Source organism: Rhyacophila brunnea, unplaced genomic scaffold (genome assembly GCF_057557595.1).
Source record: "Rhyacophila brunnea isolate RB1 unplaced genomic scaffold, BYU_Rbru_1.0 scaffold_10, whole genome shotgun sequence".
Lineage (NCBI taxonomy): Eukaryota > Metazoa > Arthropoda > Insecta > Trichoptera > Rhyacophilidae > Rhyacophila > Rhyacophila brunnea.
In genome coordinates this window covers 15259273-15281309 of record NW_028232752.1, presented here as the reverse complement: position 1 = coordinate 15281309, position 22037 = coordinate 15259273, and the positions used below count along the sequence as shown (strand labels likewise).

General features: G+C 35.4%; 1 protein-coding gene across 1 annotated transcript; it reads right to left on the bottom strand.

Moving 5' to 3' along the window:
• Positions 1-7104: 7104 nt before the first annotated feature.
• Positions 7105-21369, bottom strand: LOC147078912 (vitellin-degrading protease-like). Its single transcript, XM_085955438.1, has 7 exons — positions 21324-21369; positions 18921-19104; positions 18180-18432; positions 16799-17081; positions 9707-9899; positions 8290-8542; positions 7105-7401 (listed from the first exon to the last, which is right to left on the bottom strand). The coding sequence occupies exons 1-7, from the start codon at positions 21367-21369 to the stop codon at positions 7105-7107; spliced, it is 1509 nt and encodes a 502-aa protein (XP_085811564.1).
• Positions 21370-22037: the final 668 nt, after the last annotated feature.

The following is a 22037-nucleotide window of genomic DNA, read 5'->3' as shown; positions in this document are numbered from 1 at the left end:
TTCAATAATGCTACTCCTTCGCCAGCTAGCCGAGGGGGGGACGAGGTGAAAATCACCAATGTCGGCCTCCTCGCCCTTGAGGAGCAATATTGAAGCGCCGTTGGCCTGAATGTGCAGGTCAAGTGGAAGAATGCCAGCCAGGACCGGGAGCGCGTCAGTTGAGGTAGTACGGTAGGCCTTGGTAATGGACAGAAGCGCGATACGCTGTCCTCTTAAAAGAAAGATTCTAAGTTTGACACTTTTGGGAATGCGCGGGCACCAAGCACTGGTGGCATAAGCCGCGATTCGCATAAAAATGGCGCCGTAGGCGATCTTGAGCGCCCTTACTTTTAAGCCCCATCCTTCACCAGCCATGCGGCCGACCCTCTTGAAGGCCACCCCAGCCTTGTGGACTTGGGTTTCGGCATGGTGTTGGAAATTTAACATTGTGTCAATTTTGACGCCTAGATAGGTGACGATCTTCGACACTTTATGTCACCGAATCGGACTGTAGGTGGTCTCGAACAGCTAAGTCATTTTGGTCCTTTGAGGACAATGGCTTCTGTCTTGGAAGGTGCGAATGATAGTCTAGTTAATCTACCCCAAGCCTCAATTAATGCTAAGGCTTCGCCAACAGTGCTCTCAATCTTCGCCCTGCTGTCGGCCTGGACCAGCAGCAGCGCATCGTTTGCGTAGGCGATAACAGTACAGTCGGTTGGAAGCGGAATTCTAAGGAGATCGTCGAAGAGTACGTTTCAGAGGAGGGGCCCGAAGACTGAGCCCTGGGGACATCCCATGCTGGTGTTTCTCTCTATTGTGGTTGATCCAACTCGAAACTCGATCGATCTATTGGTGAAATAACTTTGAATTGACGCGAACAAATTTCCTGGTAGTCTCTTCACCCGGAGCTTTTGAAGTATAAGAGGCCAGGACGCACTATCGAACGCACCTGCAATGTCCAGGAAAACTCCTAGGACGTATTTACGGCGCGAATTTTCAGCAATGGCAATCACATTCCTTATGGCGTCGACTGTTGATTTGCCTCTTCTGAATCCAAATTGCTTATCGGAAAGCGGCGAGTGTGTCTCCAGGTGGGCTTCAATCCTGCGGCACAGTAGCTTCTCCAACACTTTGCCCAGGGCAGGCAGAAGTGTTAGAGGGCGGTAGGCTTTGGGGCTAGACGGTTCTCGGCTGCCAGCTTTGGGGATTACCTTAAGTAAGCCTCTTTTCCAGCAGTCGGGGAACGTGCCGCTCCTGATGCAGTCACTGAAGAGGGCTGTAATCTCCGGCGCGGCGATGGCCCATGTGCGTTTGACAAGTAAATTGCCAATGCAGTCCGGGCCTGGGGCTTTGCCAGCAATCAACGTGCGTACGATGTGGTTGATCTCCTGTTCGGAAGGCAACGATGAGTGATCCGTGTCGATGGGAAGAGAAGCCTCAAAGCGGGCCATCCTCATGGCATCATCATCCCTGGATTCATCATCCAGGGGGATGAGGGCCTCGAGTAGGACCGCAGCCGTTTCAGACTCAGTACTGGTGAATCCGCCACCCGGTTTCTCAATACCGCACAAGAGGCTCGTCGGTCTGAGTCCTAGCCTCAAAGCGCGGTATAGAGGACCCCAGGGGTCCGAACCTCCCTCGATCGTGACGAAGTTACGCCAGTAGTCTTTCTTGGCTTGAGTAATTGCTTTCTTGTATTCCATTCGGGTGGATTTGGCCATGGTTGCAAGGGGATCGATGGAGGCAGGTGGTTGCTTGCGCAGGCGTGCACGTTGATGGGCCTTGCGTGCTTTTCTGAAAAGGTCACGCAGGCGCGAAACATGCTGCGTCCACCACGGCGACTGGCTTGGTGGCTTGGGCTTGCACCGTCCGAGTGAAGCGTCGGCTGATCCGGTGATGTCTGCAGTCAGTCGTGAGGCGGCCGAGTGTAGGTCAGGAAAACGGGTTCTAGATGTCCTGTCAAGCTTTATGGAAAGCACCTCTTCAAACTTTTCCCAATTCCCGTCGCGCGTTCTAAATCGCGTAGGCGGGGATGGGGATACGTCAGAGACGCCATCGTGCGAGGAGTCAGTGGCCAGCTCAAAAGTGATCAACCGGTTTAACGGCTTTCCGGAGGAATCTCTCGGGAAAGTTTGGTATCACCGGGTTGACATTCACGATCCAAAACAGAAATCGGATGACTTTTCGATTTTTAAAGCGCAAAAGACCCGGGAGCTACACGATGTACGTCTTTACTCGAGAGTTTGTGGCAATAAGCGATCGATAAATAGTACTGTATAGAAAAATGTGGCGGCATTTTGGAACTGCATAGGGGCGACATTTTGTCTAGGTACGTCACTGTGCTATAGATTTGAATGTACGAGTAGCATCTATTAAACGCGTTTGTAACTACATATTATCCAGAGCACGCAGAATCGTTGAAAATGCATTTGCTATAATAATAATAAGAGCTTCACTTTTTCAAATCCTACATACAACTATTAATTGATGTCAGGTTAGAATATGACGTCCAAAGATCAGTACTGACTTGTGCGTATTTTTTTTTCAGAGAAATGCAAGAGCAGATATTTTATATGATGGAACATTCAATAGTGAGGACGTCAATATTGGTACAGTAATGAATGCGTCTAATACCTTCACAACACATGGGGAGAAAACTACAAGATAAAAAGAAATACGAAATGAGTTTATGCATTATTTCATGACGGAACGTAGTAGCGTGTCATGGCAAGTTGCTTATTAAAAAAATGAAAACATTAATACCTTTTACCTATTATGTATTCAAGATTATAATTATACTTACCTATGTCGTATCGAGAGATACATATTGCTTTGTATTCACTACTTATTTATCGTTCATTTTCGATATGTAGTCCATAGTATGTTACAACCTCATGCCCACAAGGAGGGGGGGCTGACAGGGCACTAGCCTGGAGGCCCGGGTTCAGGAGGGGCCCGGCGTGGTGGGTAGCAAGATAAGTGAGATAAACACACATCACAAATCGACCCTCATAGTAAAAAAGTCGCCTGCGGCGCTAATTTACTTAATTTGTTAATATTAATTATGGTTTTAAAACATGACGTAATTATGCGATGATATTTTTGATGTATGTCGATTCTCGATAATTCAATAATTCAAGTGGATGTATTAAAAGATACTAAAAATCGCTAAAAATATACTAAATAATACTCTTAATTTTACCTCGAACACCATTTGGCAAAAGTAACTGTAGAGCGCCATACAGCCTTTAATCTTAGTGATAGGTAAGGGGGGGGGGCTACCAGAGATACTGGCCTGGGAGCCTGTTTTAGGGTATGGGGGCTATGAACAACATAATATTGTAATATTATGTAAGCTATTCAATAAAGATGTTATACTTACAAATATTATTATATCACCTGCTGTCTTTTCACTGTTGACTCCGGTATCTAGGATATCCCTTGATAATATATAATATGAAAATTGCTTCATATGCAAACCAGACGAATTGTTTTCCGCCAGCACTTCCACTTTTCTTTTTTTTCTGCTCGTTTTTGGTATAGGACGTATAGGTTCTCAGATATTTAATTTTTTTTATAAACTTCATCACTGTTTACATCAAATTGAATGGCGATGGCGGCCCAACTGTCCCTTTTCATAATGTGCCATCCATGCCCCGTAGCTCAAGACATATGGACCTCATTGATAAGATAAAATACTCTATCATTTGTCCATTTATTCATTGTAAAATTTTTCTAGACGATTAGCAATAATACTAATTACAACACCACGTAAAATCGAATCAGCGGTCACTATTTGTCCGTATCAGATATCACGATGTTATTTTCGTTGCTATGGAAATAGATTAGAAATTATTGCCGTATTTTCGATTGCGTTCGATATTCGATATATTGATCAACCGTGCTACCAGAAAGCATGGCAATGGATGGAAAATTTCGGCAACGTAGACTACTACTTCTCGTTTTGGGGAACTATTGACGACAACACAATTGCCGTATGTAAAAAGTTGTTCGTTTACGACCTCCTTGACATTGGTATCAAGACATAGAACATAATATTGTCAAAATGAACATTATTCTGACAGCCAAGTCAAACAAAAGATTTTAAAATCGATTACGAAAATTGCAAACTTCTTCTGTTTATAATAATTATAATTCAAATTTGGAATTGGCAGGAAAGGCAATGTGAACAAACGAATAATGTAGAAGCCATTAAGCCATGCCAGTTTAGTATGAAAAATAAATCAAAAAAACATATTTTGACTTACATATATAATATAGGTATTAAATAGATTATTATTTGCACGTGTAAGTCAATAGCTACGAAATCTTGATTGCTTTTCCCCTTGATATATTACAATGGACATTTGATGATGCATACTGCTTTACATGTTCTCTGTTCTGTTGTTCTCTGTTGATTTCCAATTGTATATCATTATCAATGACAATTTTATAATATATCAAGCTAATGAGCTGTACATATTATATAGGGGCGAAAAAATCACGTGGCATATTATGTAAATGCAGAGACTGCGCTGAATCAGCCACGTGTATAGAACGAAGGAGGATATACCAACAAGGCGAGCTATGTACGAAACCCCGAAAGCAAGAGAAGAACTGGACGGGCGATATTGAGATGCTTGAACTGCGCCACAGTAGATTTAAGAATGCTCGGTCAAAGCGACTGGATAGCAATAGCGAAGGGTGGAGGTAGGCTGTAAATATCCGCCATAAATAGTACACACTAAAGTTTGTCAGTCATACGTATTTGTTTTCATTGAAATAAGACTACAATTACAGATGGTGTTAAAATTCAATTAAACAAGACAAAATTAAGTCAAAAAATATTCGTCTATCTATAAAATAATATTTTTTATCTATTAAAGTTTGGTTTAGGCAGGGTTTAATGAATTAAAAAAAAACAACCAACAATATGTGTAATATGTATTCGTAATCTAACGAAAACAAATAAGTATGGATGAAAAAGTGTGCACAATTTTGTCGTATCGCCCAAAATGTACCCAAAGTAATATGGTTTGGTATAGGCAAGGTTTAATTTATTTCAAAAAACTAACCAACACCATCTTAGTTCAATAAAAACAAATACGTATGACTGACAAAGTTTAGTATGCACTATTTATGGCGGATCTTAACAGCCTACCTCCACCCTTCGCTACTGCTGGAGAGTATCGGCGCTGGATCATCTAGGAAGATGTGCTGTAAGTCGTCAACACTTTATGAAAGACGGCATTATGAAAGGTATGTATGAGCTGGGGTATTTATATTATATAAGAAATGATTTTTAACGGGGATAATTTTTCGGATATTCTATCTTTCTTTCGGATAAACGTTTATCATAATTATATATTATAGAAGTTATCATCAGTATAATCTTGATTGGTCTGTATCAATTATTCCTTTTGACCCATAGCTGTTAACTTAAGAGTTACGTAAGTATTTCTGAAGAACTTAACTGTCTTCTCGATCTAGTGGCCTGGATTCGTTTTTTTTTTGGTGATCATTGTCTTTTTTATCCAGATCTATGTATCCAAGATATGTGCAACTTACGTTCCAACATATTATTGCATTTCATTAATTATCTAATTGCTTTTTATTTTGTCCTTACGCGGTATGGCCAACATTATAGACATCTTAATGCCGGGTCCACACTGGCAACATGTCGCGCGACAACCTCATTAAATTTTACGATAATTATCATAATTGCTTAAGAAATTTTACGATAATTATCATACTTATCGTAAAATTTAACGAGGTGTTCGCGCGACATGTTGCCAGTGTGGACCCGGCATAATATGACGTTGTGCTTACTCTACGTTTCTAAATCTCTTTTTTAATTTCTTTTATTTTGTTAACTGTAAATTCATAGTGGAACTGCATTGTTGTTATAATTTAATAAAACGCATTTTTTTTGTAGTACTTATTCCACTTTTAATCAATAAATTAGCACCGGTTTCGTCCGCCTCTGAAATGACCCTCTGAGGCGGACAAAACCGGTCCTAATTTATTGATTGAAAGTGGAATAAGTACTATAAAAAAATGCGTTTTATTAAATTAAAATCTCTTTTTGACGAAGGATCATGTTTCGCACATATTATATAATTACACGAAGTACACACTGGTTTAAAACTTTTAATTAAGCCAGAATGAAGAGTCACTATTGAATACATTGATAGTAGCCAATATGACTATCACCCAGATTGGTTATGTCAACAATTTCTTCAAATATACAACCATCATTTTATTGTTCTGCATCTGTTTTAGCTCAGTGTCATTAACGAAGTTCATCTTTCAATCATCAAAGTACTAGTTCAAAATGACTTTCTTCTTTGTTATCTACATAAGCCTTATTTGCTGTATGGTCCATCAAGTTCCAGCATTCTGCTCTGAAGGCTGAGTCATATATCACTGTGGCGAAACTTGAATGACTCCAATACTTCATATTTATGTAGATAAAAGTTGTTTCAATAATCTTCGTGGGTAACTGCACAGCTTTGGTAAGATTGTGTCACTTTGTCGAACGCCTTTGGTGATCATTAATCTAGGTGATGGCTTTTGACAGATGCCATTGTGTTGCTATATAAATAACACAAAAAAATAATAATAAACTATTATACATATTAAAATCAGTATTTATTTACAGGAGGTACAAATTAAATTTAGTTTTTGTTTGTCATAAAGCTAAAAATATCTATAATATAAAACATTTGTATGTTTGATCCTAAAAGGATTACAAAGTGGAGGTTACCGGTTACTAATCAATACCGGTAAGTTTTCCAGTCGATAGTAGTAGAATATACTAACAAACAATGCAGAAGAGTGGTTTGAATCTTTGCTTACTTGACTGCATCAAAAGTTTTTCAAAAAAATCAATAGATGGCTGAAAATATTAGATTAATTACGGCCCGGAAAAAAACCGGAAATTTCCGGGTCCGGTATGATAAGTATTTTTGTTTTACAAGAAATGAATATTAGCCATTTGCTTAACCTATTAGGTCCAAACACACATTGTCAGACCCGGATTTTTTACCCGGGACCCACGATATTATAAGCCGAAACGTTACCGCTCGGCCACCGTGAGCGTAGATGTATATCAGTCTAAAATATTTAAGCTAGCTGTTTGTTGACCCAATCCATCATGGACGGGACGCGAGCCCATACTCCTGGGAATCCCTTCGTGGCGCAACCTTTGCCCCACGAGGTAACGCCAATGAGAACATTGTCAATGACTAATGGGCCACCAGAGTCTCCCTGGCAGGCATCTTGGCCGCCGGTTTCGATGACTCCAGCGCAGATCATTCTGTCAGTGATGGGGTTGAATCCAGCATAGGCATTCACGCAGATCTCTTGGTTCACAATTGGGATGGTCACCTTACGAAGACTGGTAGTGGTACCGCCGCCTTGCTGCAATGAGGAAAATATATAAGAAATATTTATGTATCGGTGTCCACTAGAACATCTGGCAGCTGCGTTTTGAACGACAATACTCCACAAAGATTTGCGCGGGGAATAGAAAGGTTTAAAACGCAACATCTTGTGGTTATGTCGACACGCGGCATAACATGGTTTTTAACCATTTTGAATTATAATAAAATAGTTAATTAAAAATTATTATTAGCAAGTTCAAGTAAGTTACAACAAAAAATCTTGGAGTGATCCGTGACGTAGGTTAACAATTAAACTAATACCTACTTTGATTTAAAATACAAAAGCCGATCGCCAATAGTAGCTCAATTTGGAAAGCGCTTCAGTGAGTATTAAAAGCAATTAGTTAAAATTTGTTGCAGTTAAGAATGACTCCTTTAGCATAGTAGTCTATGTGCGTGGGTGCGATACCCGAGAAATGCAGGTTTTCTATTGGTTATAATATATTATTTTTTCAGAAGTGATTAAAAATTATGTATGTTCAAAAATATAATAATGTTGCAAAGCATAAAAAACATATACCTATATAGGTACTAGAAAATTTCACACTTTTTGCGTTCCTAAGTGCTCTGAATCAATTAAACTACAGATTCAAGTGTTTTTCTTGAGAATAATTTCTAATAACTACGCTGAGGAATTTCAAATTCCAACAAAATGTCGATAGCTTCTTTGTAATTTAACTCTATTTAAGTAGTTGGGGATGGCGACAGGACTGATTTAATTTAATATTTTGACATTCGTGTACTTGTGAATATTAAGTTATTGAGTATGGTAATTATTGAAAATGACAAATAATTAATTGCATTATGTAATAATTTGAAGTAGGATATTGCAAGGAAATAATTAATTGTATAATATTTTACTCACAGTAGTTGCGCCCCATCCAGAGATAAGAGCTGGTGAACCATCTTCAACAGTATCTCCCTGTTTGGGAAGAGCAACAGCCCTAGCGTTAATTCCATCGAGGGTCAAGGGAGAAGACAGAAAAAGGATGGCAATATCATAGTCCACATTACTGTTGTAGCCCTCGTTGGCAATGAACTTGGAGACCTGTATAACTTGGCCTCCGTCGTTGCTGGTCTTGGATCCAGCACGGACTCTCCAGCGGTTTTGGCGTGATCTACAGATATGAATAATACAATGTTTTAATTATCTTGTGACTCGTTAATAAAATAACACTACTCGGATATTATTGGTGTAGTAGTTTTAACAAGGGTACATAAAGCTGGTGACATGCAAGGTTCTACATTGTCTTCAAAAAACCAGGGATGACCAAAACTATTTTTGGAACTATATCGATTCTGAATGCTTTTTGTTAAAATATGAAATTGTTAGAATGATGTTATTAACATTTTCTTTACCATGTTCGATCCTAATACGATGACAATATAGGCCTCCACAGAATGGAGGTTACTTTAACAGGTTTTTTTTCACTAGAAATTGACGTTAGCCACTTGCTAAATCTATGAGGACCATACTCTGAGTGCAAACATACATTGAAAAACAACATGTAAATTTTTCCAGACCCGGGATTTAATCGCGGACTCCATTAATTTGTAAGTCAGATGCTCAACCGCTCGGCCATCGTATTTAACATAATATAAATTAGAAATTTAAACATCCATTTTATTTTATATTAATCAAAGTGTATTTATGTGGAGAACATTGAGAAATAATGGTTCCTTATATTGGCCACTATCTAGTTATTAGAAATATTTTTTTTCGCAAAAATTAAAATATCCGAAAATAATAAGTTATTCAAATTCTAATGGATTCAAGCTCTGTACTATTCCATTTAAGTCTTTCGGCATCTTCAGGCGTCATGTACACTCACTAAAGGCAACCACACACTCAGTGTGTCAGTATGTGTTTGCCTTTGGTGAGTGTATACGACGCCTGAAGATGCCGAAAGGCGAAACCCAGGTCCCAAAAAACGACTTAAATGGAATAGTACAGAGGTTGAATCTATTAGAATTTAAATTCAAATTCCATCAAGTACTTTCAGTCGAAAGTATTAATATAATAAGTTATTCATTCAATAAATTGTTTCATAATATAGATTGTCAATTTCTAAATAAATATTTTGGTGTTGTTTTCCATTGAAGGTTAGCGACCAAATTCTAGTACAATTCTCTATCCCGAGCCAGTCATATCTGATCCGTAGCCAAGAAAATATCTTTCTGACCGAAAAATTGGAGAACACATCTATAGGTTACCGATAGATGTTATTTGATAGATTTTTGTACCGCAAGGCGGTGAACTCTAGCATAATATCTCAACTTACCCATCGACGCAGTGAGCAGCGGTGATAACGATACTCTCGCCAACAATGGATCCTCCACACCTCAGCTTGTACAATCCGATGCCTATGCTATCGTAGAGGGCGGCTACCTGCCATGGGGCATCTGAAATTTCAGCTGCTTCTCCACCGACGATGCGCCCTTCGTTGCGCGTCAAGGTAAGAAGAGGAGCGGAGCCTGAGATGAATAAAATATTTATATGTCAACTGCCTTTTATCAATACCTTATTGTTATGAGCCAATATGATTTAATGTAGGACTAACATATTTTAAAAATGGAATATATTATGGTATTACATCTTGGGCTGACAAATCTAATAATCAACAATAACAAACTTAAATGAAGACCAAACGTACAATTTGGATAAGAACACCATTTACTAAATCCTAAAAATATGATCATATTAAGTGGGCAGCTCAAAAAAAATAGATTTATATTAAATCAGATAATTCCCTTGAAGTCGAATTTAATGAAAGAAGTCTCAGGATAAGGCGACAGCAAGAATATCCGTCAATCCCAAAAGCAGCATTGTTTATCATAATTCCTTTTGCGACAACATACCTTCCTATGAGAAACAGCATTTTCATCATTACTAGTAATAAAAAATAAAAACAAGTGTCAATCAACGGAGACTTTGGAGCAAACTCTGGGAATTAGTATTTCAAACATTGTACCGGATATTGATTTATTATGTAAAAATATGCAATCGCACCCTTCCCATTACACTATTTTTGTAGGCTGTATCTGTAATAATTTAAAATTAATTTTTGTTTGTTTTACAAGCAAGTAAATTAAATATTATAATATTTGAAATAATAATTTACCTACCAATAACAGTAATGTAAAGGAAGAACTATTGGTCAGTAAAGATTAAAATTATTCTTGGGGAGGGGAGCCTTGGATTTTTTTTTCTGATTTCGGGGGCCGTGGTATAAAAAAGTTTGAGAATGCTGTAAATACTCCGCATCCCCAGAAATAATTGATAGAGTACTAATGGGGGTCTCGTTGTAAAGGGACGAAGATCACTGTACGGGTGCCTGCTGGTGTAGAGATGAAAATCGGATTGGAGGTTGCTCAGTTGAATGGCGGAGTGAGAGTTTATTGTTAATTAACGGTATATAGTTGGTACAATAGTAAACGATACAGGAGTTATGTTAGCGGTACGAGGCTCGGTGGAAGTGAGTAATGTGCGGGGTGATAATGAGACTGAGATCTGACTGACACCAAGATTAGACTGAGATAAGAGATTGAGCTAATAACTTGAATTTACCTATATGTATTTTTCAAAAGTGGTTAAATACATTTTTTCATTGGTAATCCTAGATAGAACACTCTCTTGATATTGCTTAACATTATGTGTACTTACTTTGTGAATTCGCGAAATTCAACATCAAATCGTTTAAAACACTTATGGAATTAATCCAGCTTGTTTGTTTTCAAACAGAGTCAAATCCTTTTCAACCAATCTTGTCGTCGCAAAGTGAGACGCCATTTTGCACATTTTGAATTTGGTCAGAGAGAATAGATAACGTGATGGTTTGTTGCTAGTCACATAAACTTTTTAGGAATGAGGAATGAATATAGTGCATTTTATCACTTTTTCAAAATGTGGATTTGACCAAATTTGAAAACTACCTAGATATATATATGATTATAGTTAAAATAATTAACTAAAATATCCGAGGATTGTTGGGTCTTACCATAGGCACACACCACGAATGAGGCAACCAGCACAAGCTTAAACATTTTGAAACTGATACTTCGAATGATTACTTTAACATTACGTATTTATACTACTTCGGAGTTTTATATACGTTATCATTATTACAATAGAGCATTGTCTATAGATTAATATAATTAATCGGTTATATCCTATAATCGGTTAAAAGTGCGTGAGTAATTAATATCAATCAGATTTTAAGAACGCTACGATAACCCGTGTAATTTGTTATCATTTTATAGGGTGTTTTCAAATAAATTTTACCGCTGTAATATTTAGAAAAAAAAAAATTAATTAATTTAAAATTCTATTAATATTCTATCTGAGGTGTTTTTAAATTATGTGTGTATGTTCAATAAACACTTGTCCAGAAATTCGTACGTATGCAGTTAGCCGTTTCACACTTCACCGTGAAATTTTGTATCGGAAATATAATATAGCCGTATATTAAAGACCGTCCAACCTCTTTGAGTCGTATAGTACTGAGATAAAATTCATGTGTAAATAAAACATGGCTCTTGTCGGTTTACAGGAAGCCAGCGGCAAACAAATTTTGAAAATAGCCGATACACTGTATTATTTGTCAGGTTAGGACGGTTAGGTTAATAATTTAGGTTAGGTTAGATTTTCATTCTTGACTGAACATTATTGTCTGCAATGCTCCACTAAAAATGCGTATTTTTTTATCTCTTTCTGATAAGAAAACTCACGGCGTACTGCGCTACGGTGAAATGTAATACGTACAATTTACATGTAACCATGATAAATGGGGTCCGTTTGATGCATTTTTTTTGTTTTGATAGCCATGTTTTTGCTTTTTCGTACAAGGTGGTTGTTGGTAATTTTTTAACAATCAGAAACACCCAGGCTGACAAAATCCCATAAATATATTGTGTCCTCACAGGGTCGAACCCAGAGCTCCTAGATGGTAGGCCAGCGCCTTATGAACTGCACCTTTGGATGTATTACCTTTTCAACATATATTATAATATTATGTAGTTCATCGAAAAACATATATTATTGTCATGTTGTACATAAAATAACTCACAGATATAATTAATCAACATTTTTACACTTACTAAAATTTATTCAAGAAACGAAATCCATGAGCAGCGTATTGATGCTATAAATAAGGTAACATTCTTTTACAACACCCAGTATGTAATAAAAAGCATATCAGCTAGATTATTAAATTTAATGTACGAGTATTATGTCAATTGTATGTCAACAGCGAAATAATAATAGAAAAATTAATCATTGACTAATCCGAAATCAAGTAAACGTCAATTAGTTTATAACAGGGAACTCAGAAATTATCTGTTTTGTGGTTTATAATGACCGCGAAACGTATTTTGGTATGGAAATGCTTTTATGGATAGGGAATATTTAAAAATTGTTATCTATTAACTAATAATCTATTTTTGTATGTCTTACTAAAATTATCTAGTAGGTACATAGGTTTATTATTTTAAAAAAATGTAAATTATTGAACTATATAATATAAATTAACTTAATAAAAATTAACCTAAAGTATTAATGTATAAAAAAAAAACTATTAGTTGTGTGGTACCTAGTAATCAAATAAAATAAATACCTTTTCTCAATTTTTATTGCATGTTAAATAATATAATATAAATTATAAATAAGATTCAAATTATGTATGCATTTCAAATATAAATTATATATTATTATAATAAAGATCGTAAATAATTATTTTGATTTTCGATAATGGGATTTTTCAATTTTTGTTTACGAGAAACCCGATTTTTCCAGTACAGAATTGTAATAGAATGTATTGTACTATCTTGGAAAACCATTGTCATTGTGGAAAACCCAGATTATTTAAAAAATAAACTGTTTATTTGTTTTTTGAAGGAATTTAAAATAGAGATAAGAAATAGTCGCTACTTTTATGTGATCGATATCAATAATTAATTGTTAAATTATAAAATTGCTATACCTATAAATGTTTGTGATTTAAAAAATATCTGCCATTTGATCAGCATTTTAACTAGGTAGGTATGTGAAAACATAGTTTTATTTTAAATTTTGTCTGTTTGTTTGTTCTGTTATAACCAGGACTTCGAACCGTTATTTTTTTCGTTTCGGTTTTTGTTCCGGTTCAAGTAAAAAAAATATATATATAAATATATTGATTTGCTTCCGGTTTTCGTTTTAAGGGTACTTTTTGAGGAATAGAAAAATAAATCCGAATTATATAAAAAATATTTATATAGGTACAGATTTTACGGCATAAGATATATAACCAAATTTTCTTACTGTGGTCGCGCCCCATCCTGAGATGAGAGCAGATGCACCATCTGCGATGGTGTCTCTATATATTGTTTTTATTACAACAACATTTTATTAGCACCAATGACAGTAGTGTCATCAGTAATACCACAAATACCCAAATACAGATATAATAATATATTGTGACTTCACAGGGTATCGAACCCAGAGCCTCCGGATGAAAGGCCAGCCTTACGCACTGGACTTATTCTTCTTTTTTCACCCTGTCACGGCCCAGGATTGCGGCATAGGGCAAGCACAAGTTCGCTTCACTTCCCTCGATCCATCGCCAACTCTTGCTTCTCCCGCACATTCTGACCTGCAGCACGTAGATAATTTTTATAGCACCTCTGCAGGGTGAGGGAGGGCCGACCACAACGATGGAGCCCTTGAGGCTGTTCCACAAGGGTACGAAGTGTCGCACTCATTGGCGGCATCCAAAACACATGTCCCAGCCACGTAAAACGTCTCTTCGTGATAACCTCAATCACCGAAGGTTGCTGTGTCTGGTCACAAACTCGGGTATTTGTAACGCGGTCGTACCATTGTACCCCTTAGATTTGGTGGAGACATCGAACCACAAAGCTCAAAAGCCGCGACCATTGAAGCTTAGTAAGATGCCATGTCTCACAACCATACAGGAGCATAGGTAGCACGCACACGTTGAACAAACGACATTTGGTCCTCACAGAATACAACCTTGACCTCCATGCAACTCCAAGTTGACTAAATGCATTCTTGGAATCCACAGGAGTACGCACTGGACTACGAGGGTGCTATATTGGTGGAAACACATTAAGTTAATTAAAATAAAACACAATTATGAAGTTCTTACAGCAAAGAATCGGTACTAGCTTCATCCGATTTAATGTTATATTGTCAACATCACATCATTGAAACGGACACAACCGGTTCTGGTATGATTGACAAGATGCTGAAAACGTCACCTGAAACTACCCGGTGTGGGATACGACCGCGCAAAGCTGTTTCACAGGTCCCAATTGTTCACCCCGATATTGACCAAGGCCAACTATAAGGCATTTGAAAAGTTTGCAGCGTTGTGTGGAGGACGGAATAATTCCGATCCCTCCTTAGATTCATATCACTTTCATTTCCTGACTCCTCTGTTTTGGCATATGGGTATAGAAGACAATCCAACGGCGAAAGGTTGAGGTAGGCTGTGGAGATCTATCATAAACAGTGCACATTAACCTTTGTCAGTTATACTTATTTGCTTTCATTGAACTAAAAATACAAATTGCAGTTAGAATTGGTTGGTATTAACAAGGCCTGAACAAAAACGATGCATGAGCGCAAGTGAGAAAGTATTCGGCACCCTTATAATCTCTGCGACACGCGTTAGAGTAAGATAAAAGGTTTACATAAATGTTTGAGTTAGTATCCAAAAGTATCGCCGACAAATCATGGTGAATCGCTTCACGTAGCGTCGTAGCTCGAGTTGCTAAATTGCTATTTTTTTGTGTTAAACTCGTGTTAAAGTCAGTGGTAAATATTTTTAGTTAATTATGTAGGAAAGATGGTTTTGTGTGTTGTATTAAAATAATATGGTAGCCGTACTGATAAGCAAGAAGATGGTATTACGTTTCATAGGTAAGTTGATACATGTTCGTGATAATTTATTTGTATATTATTATATATTTTAATATCAGTGACCTAGTGTTTCTAGAAAATAACTTAAATTATGGATATCTTTACCTAATGGTTGCATTTCGACCCCTTAAAAATACTATATAACGTAAAAAAATAGAAAATTATATTTTAATTCTGAGCGTCTAGTGCGAGCACTTTAGGCGAGCATTACCGAAATGGTCTATGGTCTCGAACATTTGTAGACGAATGCGTTTGCTCGCCCACAAACCAAACGCATGGCACGCAGCTTCATTAAGCAATGCAACGGGTGGCGTCTAGATGTATCTATAGGCTATGGGTATTAAGCCTTGGCTAAAGCAAAAAATAATAGATATTCGATGAAATATAATATTATTCTATCTGAAAAATATCTAAAATTATACCATTAAATAATCATAGATCATTTTAGACATTTTATAAATAGAAGATTTTTATCTAATATGGTTTGGTTAGGCAAGGCTTAAAAGAATTATAAAAACAATCTGCAATTTGAATTATTAAATCAGTGAAAACAAATAAATGTTGTATGATTGACAAAGTGTGCATTATTTTTATCAGATCTCCACAGCTTGTGTGATCTAGGCAGGGTTTAATTGAATTTTAATACTTTCTAATACCATCTTCTGGTACCATCTTCAATTCATATTCTAAGTTCAATAGCAACAAATAAGTAAGCCTGACAAAGCTTAGCGTGCACTATTTATGTTGAATCTCCATAGCCTACCTCCATCCTTCGCCACTAGAGGACAGTATATCAAGATAAATAACGGCAGAGAAAATAAAGATTTTTTTAGTTATTTCCTTAACTCTTTCATTAAGCACCAATATTCATGGTTGCTAAATATCAGTCCCGTGCAGCTTAATTCCGGGACAAGAAAGTGAGGCACTAAATTTTTTTTATTCAGACACGTTTATTGTGTCATGGAAGGGGGCCGTGTAAAAATTGCAGCTGTATATTACATGATGGGTGGAGATGTAGTGACTCAAATTGTATTAACTTTTATTTTGATAAGGCAGATTGTTTGAAAAAATAATATTAAAACAATGCAAAATTCACGTATTATTTTCCCCTTTTGATTAGCCGAGCACACTTCTGCCACCTCTTTGTCTTCAAAATCCTCTTCCAGCTGCCACCATTTCACGAATCTTTTCTCTAATCCGTCGTTAGATACATTATGTTCGTATGAATAATGTTGTAATTATTGAAAAATATAATAAACCATTTTTTTCGGATATAGAATTTTATATTATTTCTCAGTGAAATGTCATGTTATTTTGTTATTAACAATACACACATACAAAAGTTAAGCATTAAAAAAATCTGTATTAAAAATATTGATTATAAATTATTTACAATGTGTCGTAGAAAAAGAGAGAATTATTATATATTTTTGATTTGTTTAAGCGAGTTCACTGTTGACCCAATCCATCATAGATGCAACGCGGGCCCATACTCCTGGGTATCCCTTCATGGCGCAACCTCTACCCCATGAGGTGACCCCCACGAGGACACCATTGACGACGAGTGGGCCACCGGAGTCTCCCTGGCAAGCATCCTTTCCTCCTGTGTTGATTAATCCAGCGCAGATCATCCTGGGCGTAACGATATTGAATCCATTGTAGGCGGTAACGCAAACCTTCTGGTTGACAATTGGGATGGTAACCTTCTGAAGGGTGTTGGTAACACCGCCTCCTTGCTGTAAATAGTAAAGTAGTCAATCAGTAATATGTTCATTTAAGATAACGAAATAGTTGACTGATTTAAAACTAGATGGATGATATTGAAACATAAATTCTAGCTCATGCACTACTATATTATGACCATTTCCTTTCGCTAAAAAACTTTTTTCATTACGAAAATTAAGCCCAATTCTCCAGAAATTAATGATTTCAGCACACGTAATTATTTAGGTAGATGCCGTTTTAATCAACATAAATTAATTAAAAATTATGTGATCTTTGTCAAATACTTGCAGATATTAAAAAAACATAAAGACAGCATCAAAATATAACACTAATAAATCTGAACTTCCGAGTATCGAGAGTATCTTAAGTCAATTTTGTCTAAAATGAGATAGGTACAGATTTTATAAATCTGTCATGCCTAATTCACACCACTTTCAACGTATTCATAACAGAAACCCGATTTTATTTTTAAGTAATTATATTTAACACGAAAAATATTAAACTACAGTCGTAAATATTTTATTTGGAGATAAGGTAGTCTAGTCTGGCTTTTAGTTACGGGTATATTTTTGAAAGATCTGTTATGTAATACAGTATACACAATATCAACACGTAAAATTATAATATTAAAAAAAAAAAACGTATATGTAGGTAGTAATTATTTTTTTATAGATTAATTATAAACAGCACTGGTTGCAGTGGCCGCAACCATATCCGATTATTAATTATGTGTACCTACTACATAAGACTTAATATTGTGTTTTGTTTTAATAATAAATACAATGTCTTTTCACCAATAAAATATATTGACAGCTAACACCATTACATAAAAAAAACTATAGAGCAGATAGTTTCGTAACTATTTATTATTAATACTTTAAAAAATATATATATATATATTGAGATTTAGGAGTTAAATCTATTATATTTATTGTCATTCAATGTTTCCAGGATCTATAGTACACATATGATAATATTAATGTTTTAATTTACTAGGGTAATTTTCAAGGAATAGAAAATATTTCCGAAATATATAAATTATTTATATAGCGCACAGAATTTACGGCATGACATTTTAAACATAATATAGGAATGTCAAATTTTCTTACAGTGGTCGCGCCCCATCCTGAGATGAGAGCAGATGCACCATCTGCGACGGTGTCTCCCAGCTTGGGAAGAGCGACGGCCTTAACGTTGACTCCATCGAGGGTCAGAGGAGCTGCCAACCAGAAGATGGCAAGATCGTAATCGATGGCGACGTTGTAGCCTGGGTTGGCAAGTAACCTGGCAACCTGAACGACCTGTCCTCCCTGATTGTTGTTCTTGGATCCGGCACGTACTTTCCAGTTACTGGCGGATGTCCTATTAAGAGAAATATAATAGGTCCACCAGGTTAGGTTTCAATAGAATATTTACGAATAATTGCTAATCAAATATATTGTTTAATCATTTATTGTGACTTTTATTAGAATTTACCGGGAAAATATTATACACACATAACACTGGTTTGATTTTTTATTCTTCTTTTTTATTTTGTTCTTCAAATATATATATATATATATAAACATGTCATGTGGTCCAATGACAGTAGTGTAGTAAACAGTATTGGAGTAGTGAAAGTGAAACAATCACACAAACACCCTCATCAGAAAACGAACCCGGATCCGTAGGATGAAGAGCCATCATTTCACGCCTTGGACTACGAAGGCCGATATAGCATACGTATTTTTAAAATAGCGTAAAGACCACCGTAAAGGCGTGATGAAAAAACTGACAAAGCAAGTTATCTTAATATAAACCATTGACAAATGTGGTAACCTATGTATAACAAAATCTATATAATATCTCACCCTTCAACACAATGGGCAGCTGTGATGACGACAGTCTTGCTGACGATGGATCCTCCGCACCTCAGAGAGCCACCATAGAGGGCAGCCACTTGCCATGGGACATCTGAGATCTCAGCTGGACTTCCTCCTACAATGCGTCCGTCAGTGCGCGTGAGAGTGAGGAGGGGTGCAATCGGTGGGGTAGCTGTTGGGTACAAACATAATTGGATTAACATTAGGGATTGCAATACCGGTATTTCGAAACCGGTAGTCCAGTATTTATTAATACCGAAATACCGGTTTTAAAAATCTAAAATACCGGAATTACCGGTATTAAGAATGTATACTCGTTTACGTTTTTGAAAATGGATTATAAGTTATATGCTGCTAAAATGCAAATATATTGAGTGAATCCAACAGAGGTGAAAAATATTAAAACAAATTTCATGAAATATATTTATATAAGTAATTGTTACGGTGAATTATCATAATATTACTTAAAAATAGAAAACATGGACAAAAATGTTCAATTATTCTATAATTATTGATGACTGTACAAGCGTTGAATTTAAGAAGCTTTTCCTGCAACCGGACGTATTTACACTTGATGAACTTTTGAGGGCTTTTAGTTAAAATTATCTATTTATATTAAAATTTTTGTAAAAAATCACTAGTTCTACAATAATTATGATCAATACATATTTTTAAATGTCAACATAATAAATGTAGGTTTGTAAGTTTTTGCTATAAAATAATATTTTAAAGAGATTTTAATAGCTATATTTATTTATAAGCACCTACTTCTGTTTTTTTTTTTTTTTAAGAGATACCGGTATTAATACCGGTATTCAATAAGAAATATCGAAAAATCGGTATTTACAATTCTCCCTAATTAATAAATATATATATATATATATATATATAAATAGTGAACTTTACAAATTATACATTTCAGACGTTCACAATATGCCATTTAAATACAAATAAATAGCATTAAAACATTATAAAGAACAAAAAAAAATATATTATGCAATATTCGAAAAACAGTATAAAGAGTAAAATAGTACAAATAATATAAAGTAAGTACACCAAATGAGCGGAGTAGACGCTATTTTAAGAATTTATAAAACAGCGCTCTCCTATACTCATCTCACGTAGGTGTAATATATCAACATTCAAAGCGATTTGGTTGGACAGAGTAATGGCCCTCCCAATTGGCATCACCAAAAGCAGGTTAGTTCTGCACCTTGGGAAAACAAACAACCGATGCTCCCAATTTCTAAGATAGTTATCAAGGACACACATGTCAATACTACCAAAAATGGCAGAGCTCTCATTTACACTGAGTATTAGCGTATAATATAATATAATTTAGAATCGCTGTCAACATTAAGGGTAATATTATATAATATGCAAAATGTCGTACGGTATTTATACCATTTATTTTGTATCGAAATAATAAAACAAAATAACACAGTTTTTATATAAACATAACAAAGGAAATTTTACTTCCTTTCCATTTTACAACGTTTTTATTTTTACAATGTTTTTCTTAGCTTGATGTTGTATGTCCGGTAGTTGTTTATCCAGTACAAATCTTGCAATCGACTTTTAACCAATTTTCCGATTAGCTAGACATTTGAAACTTTTAGAATATATCAGAACACGATGCCAATGCATTCTTTTAATAGTTTTAGCCAAATTTAAGCAGAATTAAATTCATTTTCAGTTAATTCTGTTTTGTATGGAAAGTTATTTCAGAAAAATTCGTGAAAAGTAAAAGACTATTGTTGGTTGCTAAAGGGGTGGTCCTAGCAACTTAATTATTAATATATACCTGCGTTACTATAGAAATCAAAATGAAATGTCAAAATGACATTTTAGTATTCTATATTTGTTTGTTTTTTATTTACTTCATATCAAGTACAAGTTTGAGCATATTGAGCATAATAATTCAAGAGAAAATTTTAAAACGTTGTATATAAAAAGTTCTTTTTATATTGTAATTATTTAAAATATTTTTACTGAAATATTATAATCTTTTTTTAGTTTACACGTGTAGTTTCAGACGATTCTAATTTTATTATTATTATATTATTTTCAATTTATTGGGAAATAAACACGTTAATTAAACGCATTATCAATAATTAATGTCTTTCATTTTTTTTTACAAAGTGTCGAATAAAAATAGGGAAATAAAACGAAAAATTCAAATAATTTAACATCGGAATGTAACTGCACATATATTATAATAGTAGTGGGTATATAAAATATCTCAAAATATTTGATTATAATGGTTTTATATATAAATATATAAAACCATTATTTATTTAGTTTATATTTAGTCAAATTATGGTGCTTAGAAAATAGTTTTATGCATTATTATGAAACAAAACAATTATAAGAATTTAATTGATTACTTACCCGAAGCACCAACAAGGAAACAAGCGAGCAGGATAAACTTCATCATTTTCAAACAAATCGACTGATAAATTCTCATTTCTCGTTGCTCTATTTATTCAAACTATTATCTGATTTAATCGCGTTGGAAGTAGTTCAAGATTATTTAAATACATCGAAGATATGAAAACTAAGATTAGTTTAGTAAAACTACCTACATAAATTATTAATTAGGATAACGCTAAAAATAACACTTGGAATAACCCATCGACGTTTATTAATGACAATGTAATAATATTATATATGTTTACGTTATTAATTGCACAATATCTGATAGGATTTAAATATGGGTAAGTATTGATGATTTTTTTTTTACGAAATGTTATGTTTTAAGTTTTCAATGAGAAACGGGACCAGTCTCAGGAAATAAAAACTAGAATTGAGATCGCAAAGAGCGCCTTTCTCAAAATGAGACGCCTCCTTAACAATCGAGAACTTAACCTAGGTCTGAGACTGCGTATGGTACGTTGTAATGTTCTATCAATTCTTTTCTATGGTATGGAAGTATGGACGCTAAACCAAGAGATGTCACGGATACTTGAAGCTTTCGAGATGTGGCTGTATAGACGCATCCTTAAAACTCCTTGGACTGACCGGGTGATGAATGTTGAAGTTTCAATCGAATGGGAAAGGACCGAGAAGTTCTACGTAGTATCAAAACCAGGAAACTACAGTACG

Excerpts from the sequence above, each read along its gene's own strand:
- LOC147078912 (XM_085955438.1), bottom strand. The coding sequence starts at position 21,369 with ATGATGAAGTTTATCCTGCTCGCTTGTTTCCTTGTTGGTGCTTCGG. Across the intron at positions 18,433-18,920 it reads GCTGCCCATTGTGTTGAAGG|GACATCCGCCAGTAACTGGA; the intron begins GTGAGATATTAT and ends TTCTCTTAATAG. Across the intron at positions 9,900-16,798 it reads TATGATGGATTGGGTCAACA|GCTCCGCTCCTCTTCTTACC; the intron begins GTGAACTCGCTT and ends TATTCATCTCAG.